At 37.7% G+C, this 16,308-nt stretch overlaps 1 protein-coding gene across 2 annotated transcripts in view; it reads right to left on the minus strand.

The window, feature by feature from the left end:
* The window catches only part of LOC111865704, a 265,440-nt gene that overhangs the window by 52,623 nt on the left and 196,509 nt on the right, over positions 1–16,308 (minus strand). For both annotated transcript variants that reach the window (XM_023853933.2, XM_023853941.2), the window contains exons 37-41: positions 12,793–12,941; positions 10,655–10,781; positions 8,003–8,203; positions 2,600–2,827; positions 1,517–1,650 (exon numbers count right to left, since the gene is read on the minus strand). In XM_023853933.2, coding sequence (XP_023709701.1) covers positions 1,517–1,650; positions 2,600–2,827; positions 8,003–8,203; positions 10,655–10,781; positions 12,793–12,941 — 839 coding nt within the window. The remainder of the gene's footprint in view (positions 1–1,516; positions 1,651–2,599; positions 2,828–8,002; positions 8,204–10,654; positions 10,782–12,792; positions 12,942–16,308) is intronic.

Raw genomic sequence — 16,308 nt, forward strand, 5'->3', positions numbered from 1 at the left:
ACACATGTAGACACACACACACAAAGCAAGGTGACCTTATAACTCTACTTTTATTACTTTCAAAAGAGGGAAAGTAAGCTAAAAATGATCATCTACTAGAAAAATGTTTTCACAATGCTGGGCGTGCTTAGAAGCACAGGGTCATCACTTTGAGACTCTTCTATAATGTAAGTTAATTACAGTGGAAAGTGGACTGTGAATTATTGGTTACCACAGTGAATCTATGCAACAAGCAGGCCATGTAAGCTCTGGGAACCAGTATAACATTAAACTCTAACCCCACATTAATAGGTAAGTTTTTATTTAACAGAAATAAACAGCTGCAACTCATTTATACCAAACATTCCTGTTACAGCCTGACATTATCTGACTTTCACAGTTTTATTCCAGAAGAAATGGGCATTACAGCAAAAGTATATTGATAAGTTTCAAGCAATAGTAATTTTGCAGAACCAATTACACTTCTGACAGGAACCTTAATATCATGCATATTAAATTCATAATTCTGTATTTCAGCATCCTGTTGCACATCTTTAATTAAATGTCTATGTATCAAGTCTGTTAATGATGCAACAATCATTAAAATATTCACCATTTAACACTAACACAACGTGTTTCGGCCACAAACAGCCATCCTCAGGTGTTTCAATGCATCTAAACTGTTACACTTCTTTGATGCACAGTAAAATTGTGCATCACATTTCACTTAAAATAACATAAATAATTACTTAAAATTCATTAAAATTTTTTCTATTAAAATCTTCCATAAAATCCTGTTCCACTTCATAAGGGGTGTCATCCACTTGTTTAGAGCTGTGCGATATTCCAGGCAGTTTGTCTCAGCAGCTTCTTCTTCTGTTGTTTTGCTACGTCTGCAATCTGTAATGTGCCCCTTGCTTGTGTGTTGTTCCTCTAGCAGCGTGTGGTGTTGTCTTCACTAGTCCTTTCATGACACCCCTTATGAGGTGGAATAGGATTTTATGAAAGATTTTAAAAGAAACAATTTTAATGCATTTTAAGTAATTATTTATGTTATTTTAAGTGAAATGGGAGGCACAATTTTAGCGCACATCAAAGCAGTATAACACTTTGAATGCATTGAAACACCTGAGGATGGCCATCTTTGGACAAAACATGTTGTGTTAGTGTTAAATGGTTTTAATGATCGTTGCATTGACGGACTTGATACATAGATGTTTAATTATTAAATTCAATTTTTCTAACCCATAGATTGGTGTAATGTACTCATCATGCATGAAGTAGTAATATTCACTTTATTTAATGTTTATATGATGGGATATTTGGAAACTAAATATCAGAGACTACAAAATTTAAATTGTCCATATGATGTGACTAAGTGCAACCTAAATAAATTAAAATTGTATATTTCAAACAAAAATGTATTTCATCACAGAAAAGATAATTCTGTAATTTAGGAAGACATAAGTTTAAAATTTTCCTACAGTCTATGTAAATTAATTTGTGATACCATCAATCTGTAATTCAATGTCCTTACCTCACAGTACTTTCCAGTGTATCCTTCATGACAGTGACATAAGAACCTGTTGTCAAGATCAATGCACTGTCTGGTTCCCTCTGGACTACAGGGATCACTGAGACACTCGTCAATCTCTGCTTCACACTGCAAACCTACAAACAACAAATAATCATACTTAGAAATATCTCTGCCAACTGAATCATGACAATCTTAATTCTGCTAGTGAACCAACTGATCTGATGAGGCCATGTTCTGCAATGCTTTGGATGATCAAATTTAGCTTATGTTTACAGGCTTGTTTTCCATTTACAATATTATATTTGAGCATCCTGTTACACTCACACAATATATATGAGACAAACTCTGTCTTAAGTGCAACAATTTTATTGTAGTCCTTTCTTCTTCCCTTCCTCCACACTACATGTTTTAATACGTGTATTAATACACGTATTAAAGATAAGCAGCGACACACACACACACACAGAGAGCCTACACAGAACAATAACTGAACAGCGATTAAACAAGAAGTAGCCGCTGCAGCACTATAGACATAGGGCGTGTACCCCGAGAAAATTTTATTTTTTAAACATTTGGAAAAAGAAAAGAAGATTTATAGACATTTTAATTTGAATTGAAGTTTTAAAAAAGTGCAAATTTTAGAAATCAAATTGACGCATGTAGGTTAACAAAGACTTTATACATACATACAATTGGAAAGACTGGTGATTTTAAATTTTAAACTACGGGCAGTGTAGCAGCTATGTAAGAATACACACCTGACGATGGCCATTTAGGGCCGAAACATGTAGTGTGGAGGAAGGGAAGAAGAAAGGACTACAATAAAATTGTTGCACTTAAGACGGAGTTTGTCTCATATATATTGTTTTCCATTACTTGTAATTCATATGCATGTTTAAAGAATGCATATCTGTGCAAAGTATTTTATTCTCAACGCTTTCAGCAATTCATCTCTACTATAAAGGTTAACTCTTATGTTACTGATTTTTTATAAAACATTCTAAGAATTCTTGCAGATATTGTAGCACTAGGCTTCAAAGTATGAAAGATTAAGAATGACATTTCATTCTCTTCATTACTTACCAACAAAACCTGGTCTACATTTGCAAACAAAGCCATCCAATTTGTCTACACATGATGCTCCATTCTGACATGGCTCAGAGGCACAATCATCCACTGTGTGTTGGCACCTCTTTCCTGTGTAGCCTGGTTCACAGGTACATCGGAAATCATTTATGCCATCCTCACACTGTCCATCATTCTCGCATGGTGAACTAGCACAATCATTTATATTCGCATCACAAGCCACACCTGTACAGAAACAAGACACATTAGGTTACAAATGAACTTTCTCAAATAATTTAGATAAGAGAAGATTTGTACCAGCAGAAATGCATTTCATGAGGACTTGCAGGATACATTAATATGAATTTGAAAAAAATGACAGAGTTTATATACTAACACGAAAGAAAATCAAAGAACACTGACAGGATGAATTTTGAAAGAATTAAAATAAATCTAAAATATGAAACAGGAGAAAAATAAGTTTGGAAAGACATAAAAATGACTTAAGGGTTTTATATGATAATATCTGTAACAGACCTCCATGGGTCTATTACTGGAAAGGATTGTGATAAAGGATCTAAGGTTCTCATAGTAGTGGTTATGAGATATAATGCTGTGTAGTCCATTGAAAGTCAACTGATGTTTCAAAGGTGACATCTTTCTCCAAAATAACGCTTGACTTTCAATAGACTCTATACAGAAGATAAAAATCTTGATGATAAAGGTGAAAATGTTAATCTGTCAGTCTCAGAATCCTTCCTGTGTTACATGCAATCATTGTTTGGGCTAGGAGCTGGTCCAAGAGATGTGAAAATCTAGAAATAATTTATGAGACAGATATCAACAATGCAGGAAGTACATCATACTTTCATGTTATGAGAAACTAACTCCATTGAGCAGAGTCCAATTAGAGGAGGTAATAGTCACTCAGCTAGTCAAAATATTTCCCTCCATTTATAGTCCTGCATCAGATCCACAAGACCCTGCAACTAGGCCCTGTCCTGAGCCACATGAATCCAGTCCACACTCAAATACCCTATTTTCCTAAGATCTATTTTGATACAGTAAACCCTGCTCTATCTAGCATATGTGAGAAATTGGTTCTTCTGGTTAAATAATCCTGCTGTTACATAAGAAAAATTCTTACAGAAATCTCATAAAAATTCAATACATTTTTTCATTCTATTTCTTGTAGAAGTAAACACAGAGAAAACTAAGTATATGTTACTGTCTCATCACCAAAATGCAGGGCAAAATCATGACATAAAGATACGAAACAGATGTTCTGAAAATGTGGCACAGTTCAGATATTTGGGGAATATGATAACAGATCGAAACCCGATTCAGGAGGAAATTAAGAGGAGACTGAACTCGGGTAATGATTGCTACCATTCAGTCCAGAACCTTTTGTCTTCTCATCTGCTATCCATAAACATAAAAACTAGAATATACAAAACTATAATTTTGCCTGTGGTTCTGTATGGGTGTGAAACTTGGTCTCTGAAATTAAGGGATAACATAGACTGAGGGTGTTTGAAAACAGGGTGTTGAAGAGAATATTTGGACCAAAGAGAGATGGACTGGAGGTTGAAGAAAACTGCATAATGAGGAGCTTCATAACTTCAACTCTTCTCCAAGTATAATTAGAATGATCAAGACAAAGAGGATGAGATGGGCAGGGCATGTAGCACAAATGGAAAAGAGGAGGAATGCATATAGGTTATTGGTGGGAAAGCCAGAAGGAAAGGGACCATGACATAAGTGGGTGGACAATATTGAACTGTGTAAGATTTGAGGTTTTCACAGCAGTAGCTATGAAGAAAACAGTCTTCTGGGATGTGGCACTGTGTAGATATTGTAATAACCAATGTTAATTGAACTGGATCTTAGAGAAATAGGATGGGATGACATGAAGTGCCCTAACATGGGTCAGGATATGGACAAGTGGAGTGCTCATGTGAACATGGTAATGAACATTCTGGTTCCATAAAATGCTGGGAAGTTCTTGAGTAGCTGTAAAACTGGCAGCTCCTCAAGAAGAGCTCAGCTCCATGAGTTAATGGAATGAATTCTCTTTCAAATTTTTGCTGGTTGGAAAGAAAATTACAGATACTTGGATCTCAAGGTTACTAGGAGTTTATTGTACTACTTTCCCGTCTACACCATACGTCCCAAGTGGTCTCTTCTCTTCATATTTAGAGACTAAATTTATGCATGCTTTTGTTATTCTCTCATATATGTGCTGCATACCCAATCCATTTTATCCTCCTTGATTTTATTAACCTAATAGTATTCAGTGAAAAATGATCTGATGTTTTCGGCCATGCAGACATGACTCAGGACATGAAAAAAGAACCCATATTACAAATGGGGTCTGACAAAATGATACTGAGACATGTATATGAAAAACCCTTCACGGTCAGATTTCCTGACAGGAGTGAATGGGAAGACGGGTTTCAGCCCGATAGAAAAGGGGGACTGATCTGGTATACAGATGGTTCCAAGACAAATAAGGGCACTGGAGCTGGTGTGTACTGCCATGGCATCAGGCGGAAACTTAGTTTTAGCCTTGGGCTTCACACGACAGTATTCCAGGCAGAAGCATATGCCATAAAAGCACGTATTATGGAGAATTTAGATAGGAACTATAGAAATAGGAACATCTACATTCTGTCTGACAGCCAAGCTGCACTTAAAGCACTTGACAAATACCAGATCAATTCAAAATTGGTCTGGGATTGCCACCAAACTCTCATGGAACTGGCCAAACATAACAGGGCACAACTGATATGGGTGCCGGGGCATGAGGGTATTGCTGGAAATGAAGCAGCAGACCAATTAGCTAAATTGGAACTGAATATCCATTCATAGGACCTGAACCAGCCTGTGGCATCTCTCTGGGAGTTGCCAAACAGGCAATCAGGGACTGGACCAACATGAAACACAAGGAATACTGGGAATCCTTAACTGGACTCAGGCAAGCAAAGGGACTCGTACGACGACCTTCTGCTAAAAGAGCAAAGGAACTGTTGAAGCTCAACAGGAACCAGCTACAATGGGTGGTAGGACTACTTACAGGACACTGTCACCTCAAAGGACACCTGTTCAAACTGGGACTAAGTGATAGTCCCACCTGTGAGAGGTGTCAGATAGAAAATGAAACAGCCACACACGTCCTGTGTGAATGTGAGGCTTTAGCTTATTTAAGATTACGTCACTTGGGTCAATACTTTATGGAACCAAGTGACTATTTTGATGCCCCCACATCCAAAATCCTGCGCTTCATCTGAAGCGTGGGGTTGCTGAGGGAATAATTAAAAAAGGGGAAGCACAATAGACCTAAGGTGGCGGTGCAAGGGCCGAGAAGGCCTACCCCTCATATTTTCTATTCTATTCTAGTGAAAAATACCAATTATGAAGCTCCTCATTACAGAATGCTCTATAGCCTCTTGTTACACATACTTCCCCTTTCTTAGGTCCTAGTACTTTTCTCAGCTTTGTCTTCTCAGACACCTTCACATTATTCCTTTCAGGAGAGAGACCAAGTTACATTTCCACGCAGAAACAGGTCAAATTTTACTTACATCATTATATTTCTAGACAGGAGACTCATATATAGATTCTGAACTGAATGATAGCAAGCATTCCACAAATTGTCTAAAGGGTTCTGATGATGGTGTATAACATTAAACATTACAGTGTTTTTGGACTTTGTCTATCATTTGGTATTTTAAATAACACAAAAGAACACAGAATTCAAATCTGCTTCTGTCCTCAGGTGAGGAGTGGGAGACACCTACTCCATTGGTTCATTAGAAAAAGTTAACCTCATTCACTGGTCCAAGGGAGTAGGTGCCTCCTACTCCTCACTTGATGAAGAAAGAGATCCAAATTCTGAAATGTTGTGTTCTCCTTGCGTTTTTCAGAATACCAGATAATGGAAAAGTCCAAAATCATTGTAATCTTGATTTCCAGAAATCAATCTGCTCTTAATTTCTTTGTGAATGTAATTTTGATTTGGTACTGTCATTTCCAGATATCTGATCTTTGTTACAGATGTGAAGGATTTGTTAAGTATCATTATACTATAAACAGTGAAATGCTAATTGTAGCAAAATACTTATTTTATAGCCCACTGATCTATAATTTTGATGGGTTACATATCATGATACAGCTTCTGCTATCATGATCATTGGAAATGTCAAACTTCTTAATCTTAACAGGCACAGCTGTGAATGCAAACTTACTGTGCCATATACATGCATAAAGACACAATCTATTTACTTTCAGGAACTGGAAAATAACTGGTCACATTGTCGCCACACTGGACCTTTCAATATGCACACTGCAGTGTTTTATATGTATGTGTCTCATTGAGAAGAAAGAAACACACTGCTACAGAATTCCTAATTATCGCAGTGCTTGCATTAATAAATTTACATAAGAACGAAAGATTTGAGGAGTGCACAGCCTTAATATTTTAAATAAGTTACCACATCAGGTGAAACATCAGTTTACGTGTACATACACACATACTAAACAAGCATCAATCGGCACATTTTAACAACAATTAATTATAAAGAAAGCAGTCTTCTGGGATATGGCACCATGTAGATATTGTGTTAACCGACGTTTTGGAGGAACATATCGTCTCCATCTTCAGGGTAGAAGAAAGAAGAAAATCTGCAAGCGAGGAACCACCGTGAGAGGGTGCTAACAGACTCATGTCAAGAATACACCCAACTGTATAAGAGCAGGAAGAGAATGGAGAGGGGCTACATGGGAAATCAGTAGTGAGGAGAGGGGAAGGGTCTGGGTAGGTGGGCCAGAAGGTAACAGGCCAGAGCAGGTATAGAATGTTGTGTCGGGGGAGAAAGGCAAGGTTAATTGAAGGGCATTAACCCTGAAGCTTCGGGGCTGCTATGCAAGTCGGGCATGGACTCGGGTGGCCTTTTGGATCTGGCATCGTAACCTGGAAGTTTCTTGAGGGAACAGATGAGAGGCTTCCATGACTTGCTGATACAAAACCCCACAGAGACACCAGATCCACAAGGCCACACAAGTCCATGCCCAACTCACATAGCAGTCCCGAAGCTTCAGGGTTAATGCCCTCCAATTAAGCTTGCCTTTCTCCCCCCCCCCCAACACAACATTCTATACCTGCTCTGGCCTGTTACCTTCTGGCCCACCTACCCAGACCCTTCCCCTCTCCTCACTACTGATTTCCCATGTAGCCNAGCTGTGAAAATCTCAACTCTTATGTAATTAATTATAAAATAGGATAAATAATTTAGATAACTAATGTAAATGCTTACATTTCTTATTGAATAATGTTATTCATTCAGTATATATGACGCAACAGCTCATACCACTTGCAAAGAGGAAATTACCCATGCTTGTACATTTAATGAATTACCTTACCTGTCCAGCCAGGGTAACAAATACACTGGTGACTGAAGAGTTTATCAACACACATTCCATGTTTGCAGGGATTGGTACTACAAAGGTCAATCTTCTCATGACAGCGCTTGCCACTGAATCCTGGGGGACATGCACAGCTGAAATCTGCTACCAAATCGGTGCAGTTAGCACCCAACAAACAAGGACGTTCTGAGCAGTCATCTGAAAGATAGTATTTTTATATACTGAGAAAACTAGTAACTGACACTGATCTGTAATTTTCTAAGAATTTTGTGTGAGTGTATGTTTTACCCGTGTAGCACTGGAATTAAAATGAGAGGTTTTGGTGCGAGAAAGGTCTGAACAGTGTGAAAATGGGCTTATGTTCCTATGTTTAATTTAGCAAACCACACAGATATTTCAGTACAAAAATTATATGAATCCTATCATTTATAGTGTGTGAAAACTGTTTTAAGAAAAATGTACAGTTTTTTATGAGCTTGTAAACTTCCTGAACTCAAAGCTAGGGCACCAGACAACACTTTTTAAAATACATGACTATCCATAAATAAACTACAGTCTGTTCTGAGGAAAAGGTAAAAACTTCTGTCAGATTTCAAAAGCTATTAAACAGAGTATGTTATAGGGATGCATAAGAATTACTTTTTCATTGTAAGATAAAATGAATAGAAGAATTTGGAAGAAAACTGAGAAGTCAGTTCAGAATCTTCTCTGGAACACCAATTATTTCCACTACAGTAATTAATTGGGGGCTCACGGTAGCTTAGTTGTTTGAGGCACTATGCTACAAGCCAGAAGGTTGCTGGTTCAAGTCCTAATGAGGTCATTGGATTTTTTCAGCTTACCTAATCCTTCCAGCCGCACTATGGCCACAGGGTCAACTCAGCCTCTAACAGAAATGAGTACCAGGAATTAATTAATTTTCCTGGAGAGTAAGGTTGACAAATTTACAGCCATCTGTGAGCCGATGGTCTAGATAATGTGGGACCTTCAACGTCGCACAACCCTATGGGCCTTCATGGCCTGTTACAGGGATAGCTTTACTTTACTTTATTTTTAGTAATTAATTATGTTTGCCAGTTTTTCACACCACACTAAGTGTATTACCATATTTGCTCAACTTGAAAATGACACAGCACTAAGAAACATGTCTGCACAGAAGTAATTTTTCAAATTAATTTCATCTCTCACCACAAATATGCAAAAAAATCAATGTTACAAAACATGTTACATATAACATTTTGCGTTAACTTTCCTTCATGGAGTCATTAGACTTTATTTATTCAACTTTATCATTCTCACTCAGTTCACCATTCCCATGACCTGTCTCTGGTTCACTGTCTTCATAAATGCCATTTTCTGTTTCTCATTCACTGCCCACACTCTCATGTTTATTGGCAACATTCCCAACTTCTTTATCGTCTTTCCTCCCATGCATTTCATCTGATGTACAGCACTTTTTGAATCCTTTGACTGTCATTTCTTGAGAAATCCACTGCTCATGGTCTTGATCCACTGGCACAGCAGTTCTAAACTAGACCTGTCTATTGTCTCAAACTGTGTGAGCACAAGCTCCCCTGGTAAGAGCTGATTAGGATACAATTGTTTTAAATGATCCTCATGAGGCTTATTCACTAGGAGAAGTTATGAGTTCATCTCTCCAGGTATGACCACAATGTTAGTATCCAATGCATGAATCACAAACACAGATCTGACATCCAATGTTAACTGACCTTTAACCTTTAAAGTATGGACTTTTAAATAGCTGCAAGCCTGTTGCGGTCAGAATTTAAATGACCCTAAGTCTCTTGATCCCATTATTACCTTTCATGGCTGAATTAATGCAAGGAGATACATGGACAGCTTGGGTAATCAGGTGCATACTGTGATCCAAATGTTACTCTCGTCCTAACAATGACACAGTTTTCCAAGATAACAATGCTCCCATCCACACAGCTGGAATCCTTCAGTCATGGTTTGAAGTGCATGAAGGTGAACTTCAACATATCCCCTGGCCAGCACAATAACCAGATTTGAACATCATTGAACCACTGCTCAGTTCTGGAGACCAGAGTAAGGAAGAGATTCCTACATCCAACATCCCTAAATCAACTTGAAGATGTTCTTCAAAAAGAATGGTATTGAATTCCACTAGAGCAGTGTTTCTCAACAGCTGGGCCATGGCCTAGTAAGGGTCCTGGCATCAATTATACTGGGCCCTCCTCTTATAAAAAAAAAGAATTTATCAGGCTGCAGTCTCACAAAGTTTGAGAACCACTGCACTAGAGACTGTTCAAAACATGTACGAGTACATTCCAAGAAGGATTGTGACTGTATTGAAGTCAAAAGGTGATCCGAAACCATATTGATAAGGAAACGTGTATACTACCTGTAGTGTTTCCATTATTTTGTTCAACCCCTGTATGTGTCTGTACACATGCATGCATGCACACACAGAAAGAGAGGATTCAAATTCATAGTGACCCACAGTTCCGTTACTCTTAATTGGGGGTGTCTGGTCTTTCATCTGGGCAAATATGGTACCAGTCTCTTCTAATATTATATTCCAATATTTAAGATGCTGTCTCTTGTTCTCTGTAATAAGAATGATGAATATATTTGAATTACATAAATGTTTAAAAAAATATTTACCTGTGTTGATCTCACAATGCAATCCTTCCCATCCCGGCAAACATTCACACTTGAAGCGACCTTGTTGCAGTGCTACACATGTTGCTCCATTGGCACAAGGATTGCCATTTGCTGTGCATGGATTTATCTGCCAAAAAGATATTATAATAACATATTACCTGTATCCATAAACACACTCTTAAATTTCAAAGGAAAATTTCAAAATTAATTTAACCTATGATCAGTCTATCTCTCATTATGAAATGTAAGAGAGAAATAAAACCCCTCTAACTTTGACCAAATGTCTGGGAGGCCAAGCTCTGTCTGCCACAAGCCAGGACAAAGAGGAGAGTGATAGGAGTAACACCTCTTTAAAAAACTTTGGTCCATCTGGCACCAGACGGTAGCATCTTGCAAGGGCCCCTTGCCAGGTTTGCAGTGAAGGCCTCAATGGCAGCATATGCACCAACAGAAGACAGTCAAGAAGAGAATAAGCATGCCCTTTATAATCAACTTCACCAAGATTGTTCAAAAATACCAAAATATATGTTAGTGATTTTAGGTGAATTTAAAGCTCAAATTAAGACAGAAGCCTTTTTAAAAAATGTGGCTCGAAAATGCACACTTCATACTGAAACAAATGACAATGGAAAAATGTTAAGTGAGCTGGCAATGGCCAATAATCTTATTATCATAAAATAATACACAAAGGAACATGGAAAATACCTGGCAATGAACAGACTAACAAAATAGATCATGTATTGGTATATAGAAGACATGATTTATCAATACGGGATGTTAAAACAGCGAGAGGTCCTAACTGCGACTGAGATCACTATTTAGTTGAAGTTAAAATAAAAGATAGACTGACCACAATAGATAATAATAAGAGTTATACGAGAAAAAGTGGGAAGTAGACAAATTAAAGCAACTAGGACAGTCTCAGTTACATCTGGAAACAATGAAAACAAAAACACGAAGAAAAGAACTGACAGAAATTCAAAATGAACAGGTTGAACAGCAATGGAACATTATAAAACAGGCTGTAATTGAAGCTGCAACAGAAATAATTTGTGAAAAGAAAAGAATGAAAAATGAATGGTATGATGAGGAATGCCTATTTTGCTAATAGTCAGCTTCTTAAAAGAGCACTATTTCAAGATCAACTAAACTGAAATTGTACAGAACATTAATAAGACTGGCAGTTACCTATGCTGCTGAATTCTGGACACTGAACATTTCTGAAGAAAATGCTCTTTGAATATTTGAAAGGAAAATTATAAGTGAAATCTATGGTCCTGTTTGTAAAGACTGTGTTTGGAGGGTTAGATGCAACTCAGAAATTAATAGTTTACTTCAAGGAGACAACATAGTGAGACACAAAAATCTCTTAGGCTTAGTTGGCTGGGTCATGTGGAGAGTATGGAGAGTGAGAGGGCCCTAAAATGTTTATTGAATGGTGAAATCTTTGATGTCCATAGAAGAGGAAGGCCTAGGAAGAGATGGTTCCAAGATGTGAAAGATGACCTAAGAAGAATGAGGGTTGGTAAATGGAACCAGAAGGCACAGGAACGAAATAAATAGTGGCTAATTGTGAAGGAAGCCAAAGCCCACCAAGGGCTGTAGAGTTGAGAAAGAAGAAGACAGAAGAAGAGAGACAGAAGCTGTCACATTTAAAGATGGATACTATATACACTGTGTCAAAATGTATGCTTGCTAATGCGAAAGCCTCTTAGAATTTAATGGGGAATCATTTAGTTGTTATCTTAATCCTTCATTCCATTTTTCCCTTTCCTGTATTCCTTCCATAACTTCATCCATATTCCCTTTTTCACCATTAAAACTGTGAATAAAATTATTTATTTATTATTCCAATGGCACAATTTCAATTGTAGAACTGTCACCTGTGCAAAAATATGAAAACTAATATGGAACATGAATAATATATACACACAGAGTCAGATAAGACACATATAGCCATAACCTTTCTCCTATTACATATGTGTGTGTGTGTGTGTGTGTGTGTGGGGGGAGGGAGATATAGATTACCTCTATCTATGTATACCCACACTTGTACATATATACATATATACCTACATATACATATACTTCCCACTTTCCTTTAATACTTGCTCATTATCATATGAAAGCATTTATACCGTAACATCACAGTCCAATCCAGTGTAACCTGAACGACACAAACAAGTATAGTTGTTGATTCCTGGCTCATCTTTACACATGGCCCGTTCTGGACAAGTCTTATTATGGCAATCTGACTGCTCCACTTGGCAATTTATTCCACTGTACCCTGAAAAGGACAGTAGAGTGACTTACATGAATTCAAATAAATGAGCTTTTACATAATACCATCATAAATATTAATAACTGGGGTTTAAAGTGTTGTTAGGAACTAGCACAAAAACAATGGCCACACCAAGAGTAGAAGGTGGGTTTAGTAGAGAATCTGTCCATTTTGGGTAGGGCCATTGTCACCACAGCATGGCGCACCCTCAGGTTGCGGATGCAGGAGACAGCCTCCAGATATGGAGGGGAGTTGCGAATATAAGTAGTTGCAGACAGCCAACAAGAAGTGGTCCTCCAGCCTGCGGGTTTACTACTTCACTATCATTACTAGTTTTGTCCAAGCTCTCATTCCCAGTTGTTGGTTTGAAAATGTCTTCCCTACATACTATAGCAATGAAATCTCCCAAAAAAATTTTCAGTGGATATTTAGAGAATTCGTGGAAAACATGTTCTAGTGCCTCGTAGAAGAAGTCCTTCATATCATCAATTTTATCTGAGGCAGAAAAATTCAGAACAATGACATCACACCAGTGACCTCTTAGTATTTTGTATGACATCACATCATTAACTTAGTGTTACACAGAAACGTTATTACATCCATTATGAGGTGGGATAGTGTGGTTGCTATAGCAACTGGCTACATGCTGGATGACCAAGGTCCTGGTAAGGTCAAGAATTTTCTCTTCTCCACGTCATCCAGAGCAGCTCTGGGGTCCACCCAACCTCCTATCAAATGAGTAGCAAGGGCACTTTCCCCAGGTGTAAAGCAACTGGGACATGAAGCTGACTGCTCACCTTCATCTAGTGCCAAGACAAGAAACTGTGGAGCTATACATCCAATCCCCCATACATTTTCATGGTGTCATGCTTAATTAGTTAAGCACAGGAACAACTTTTATTGCACCCATTACAGATGTTTTACTTCCATTTATGACCTATTTATTGACTCTCCCTCATACATTAGTACATATTTCCAAATTCATGTACTGTTTATAAACCCATAAATTGTTATTCAAATGTTAGACTTCGCATAGTAGCATGAGTTCAAATTGTAACCAACAATAGTGTTATCACCTCAGAGCCTGCCACACAAACAGAGGGGACTGACATTCCTCCTGCCCAGCTACATTATTGAATCTTCGACTGCCAGCAGAATCAATAGGCCTAGAGGCATTAATCACAAATAGAGCCCACCTAGATAATGGCAGATGCCAAAAATGCATTCCTGGCACCTCTGAAAACTTCCACACCCATGCACTGAAGTTTCATTTCAGAAATACAATAAATTTGAAACTTTTAACCTGAAACTTCAAATACCAACTTTTTGTGAAGGGTGTCTGAAGGGTTTTCAAGAAGAATATTCAAATCTAGCATCACACAACTCTCCACCAGTCAGCACCACAACCACTGTCACCACCTCTGTTTGATAGATGCTGATTCTCAAGTCTTTTAGGGCAGGACATGGTAAGTTGATGAGAGTAAACTGATTATCAGTGTCCTGGTTAACTCATGGCAATGAGCTCTTGGATCTCAGGATACAAGTACCATATGCTGCCATAACCAAAAGGTAAAATCTTTGTTATGTGGAAAGGATTACAAGAAAGCAGCGGTTTAGGACAGATAATTTGGAAGGAAATAATGGTACTGTTGGTTATCATTATATATTCCTCCATACATTATTCAATTGCACTCCAGTGTGTAAGACCCATAATCACTGCCTTTATATAACCCTTCAAATGAACTCATGTAACACTTATACTCCATTTTTTATTAGTTACACTTATGAGGGATATGTAGCCATCTTTTCTATGAAAATTTACTCTTCTGATTTAATTATTTCTATAATCACAGACTAATTCCTGAAGTACTTATATATCACTAGAAATTTCGTGTCTGCATCTTCCCCCATATTGTCCTCTGCTCCACTTACTGACTGCTTGAACATCTCTTCTTAATTCAATTGACTTGATCTCTTTCTCACCATTTGTCTTTTCAAAATTCTATGAACTAAATTACTTGAAGTTTATGATTCAAATTTCCAAAACATCCTGTTTGTAACTCTTCCCAGGCTGTCCTTTCCTGACTGTCCCTTCACAACTCTCTTTACCAACTTCCTCACACTCTCTCTCAACTTCTACTGAGTGAGAACTCACTCCAAATCTCCTCCCAGAAATCTCTCTACCCAGGAGCTCTGCCTTTAAAAAAGGCTGACTTTGACAACATTTTCATTGGTCACAGGACTCCTGGTACAAGGTTATGACTTCATTGAAAATCAGTTTTCTGGGAGGATGAAAATAAGTGGTGATTTGCTTACAAAAGACATACACTTCAGAATGTCGTAGTGTGGTTTTTGAAATCTGCCACCCATTAAAACTTCCTCTGCACCATTTATTCATATTCTAAAATCAGCATATTTCCAGTAAACTTCGAAAGCTATATGTGAACACCCTTGCTTAGCTTTAGGGTAGGCACCTCTATCAATACTGATTCTTTCTTGAACATTTGCACTGCAGCAGTTGTTGACTCTAGTCAAATGTGAGAAAGCTCTGTCCTGGAGCTTGCATATGCCTTTTAAATCTCAGCATTACTATAATTTGCCATAACTAAAAACTTAAATTGATTAAAGTGGTTGTGGGAGAATCACAAGTGATTTCATCCAATTTATCTTCAGTGAGCACTTGGAATTTTGATTCAGTTTTGTTTGTTCAACAACAATCTTGTCTGCCTTAATTTACTTATGACTGTATGAGTAGTTTCTGTATGTAGAACTGCAACATAATGAAACTGACACTGGAGTTTCTTCCTTACTTTTCTTATGCAACCCCATCCCATATAGGTATCTCACATATGCTATAAACTCCGTCCTAAGTGCAACAATTTACTGTAGGTCTTTTGTCATGCTTTCTTGGCCACAAACGGCCATCATCAGGTGTATACACTCACATAGCTGTTACACTGCACTTAGTTTAAAATTTAAGAACACAGGTCTTCCCAATTGTTCCCTTCGTCGTTGCTAACAGAATCTACTTCGCTGATATTTGTCTGATTCGTACATTATCTTTGTTACCTACACACGTCAGTTTTGACTTTGATGAACTGGCACTTTTAAAATCTTCAGTTCCAATTTGAACTTGACAGGAGAATGGCCTTTCTCTTTCGCCTGTGTGGCNAGGGTTACTCGCCCTAAGTCTATAGTGCTGCAGTGGCTACTTCTTGTTTTCAGCACTGTACAGGTGTTATTCTGTGTAGGCTCACTGTGTGTGTGCCGCTGCTTATCTTTACTATGTAATCCTGAGAATTTTAAATTTTAAAATTTAAAAATTTGAAAAAAGAAACTTAAGGAATTTTTTTTTAAATTGGAACTTAAGATG

Source organism: Cryptotermes secundus, unplaced genomic scaffold (assembly GCF_002891405.2).
Source record: "Cryptotermes secundus unplaced genomic scaffold, Csec_1.0 scaffold968, whole genome shotgun sequence".
Classification (NCBI taxonomy): Eukaryota; Metazoa; Arthropoda; class Insecta; order Blattodea; family Kalotermitidae; genus Cryptotermes; species Cryptotermes secundus.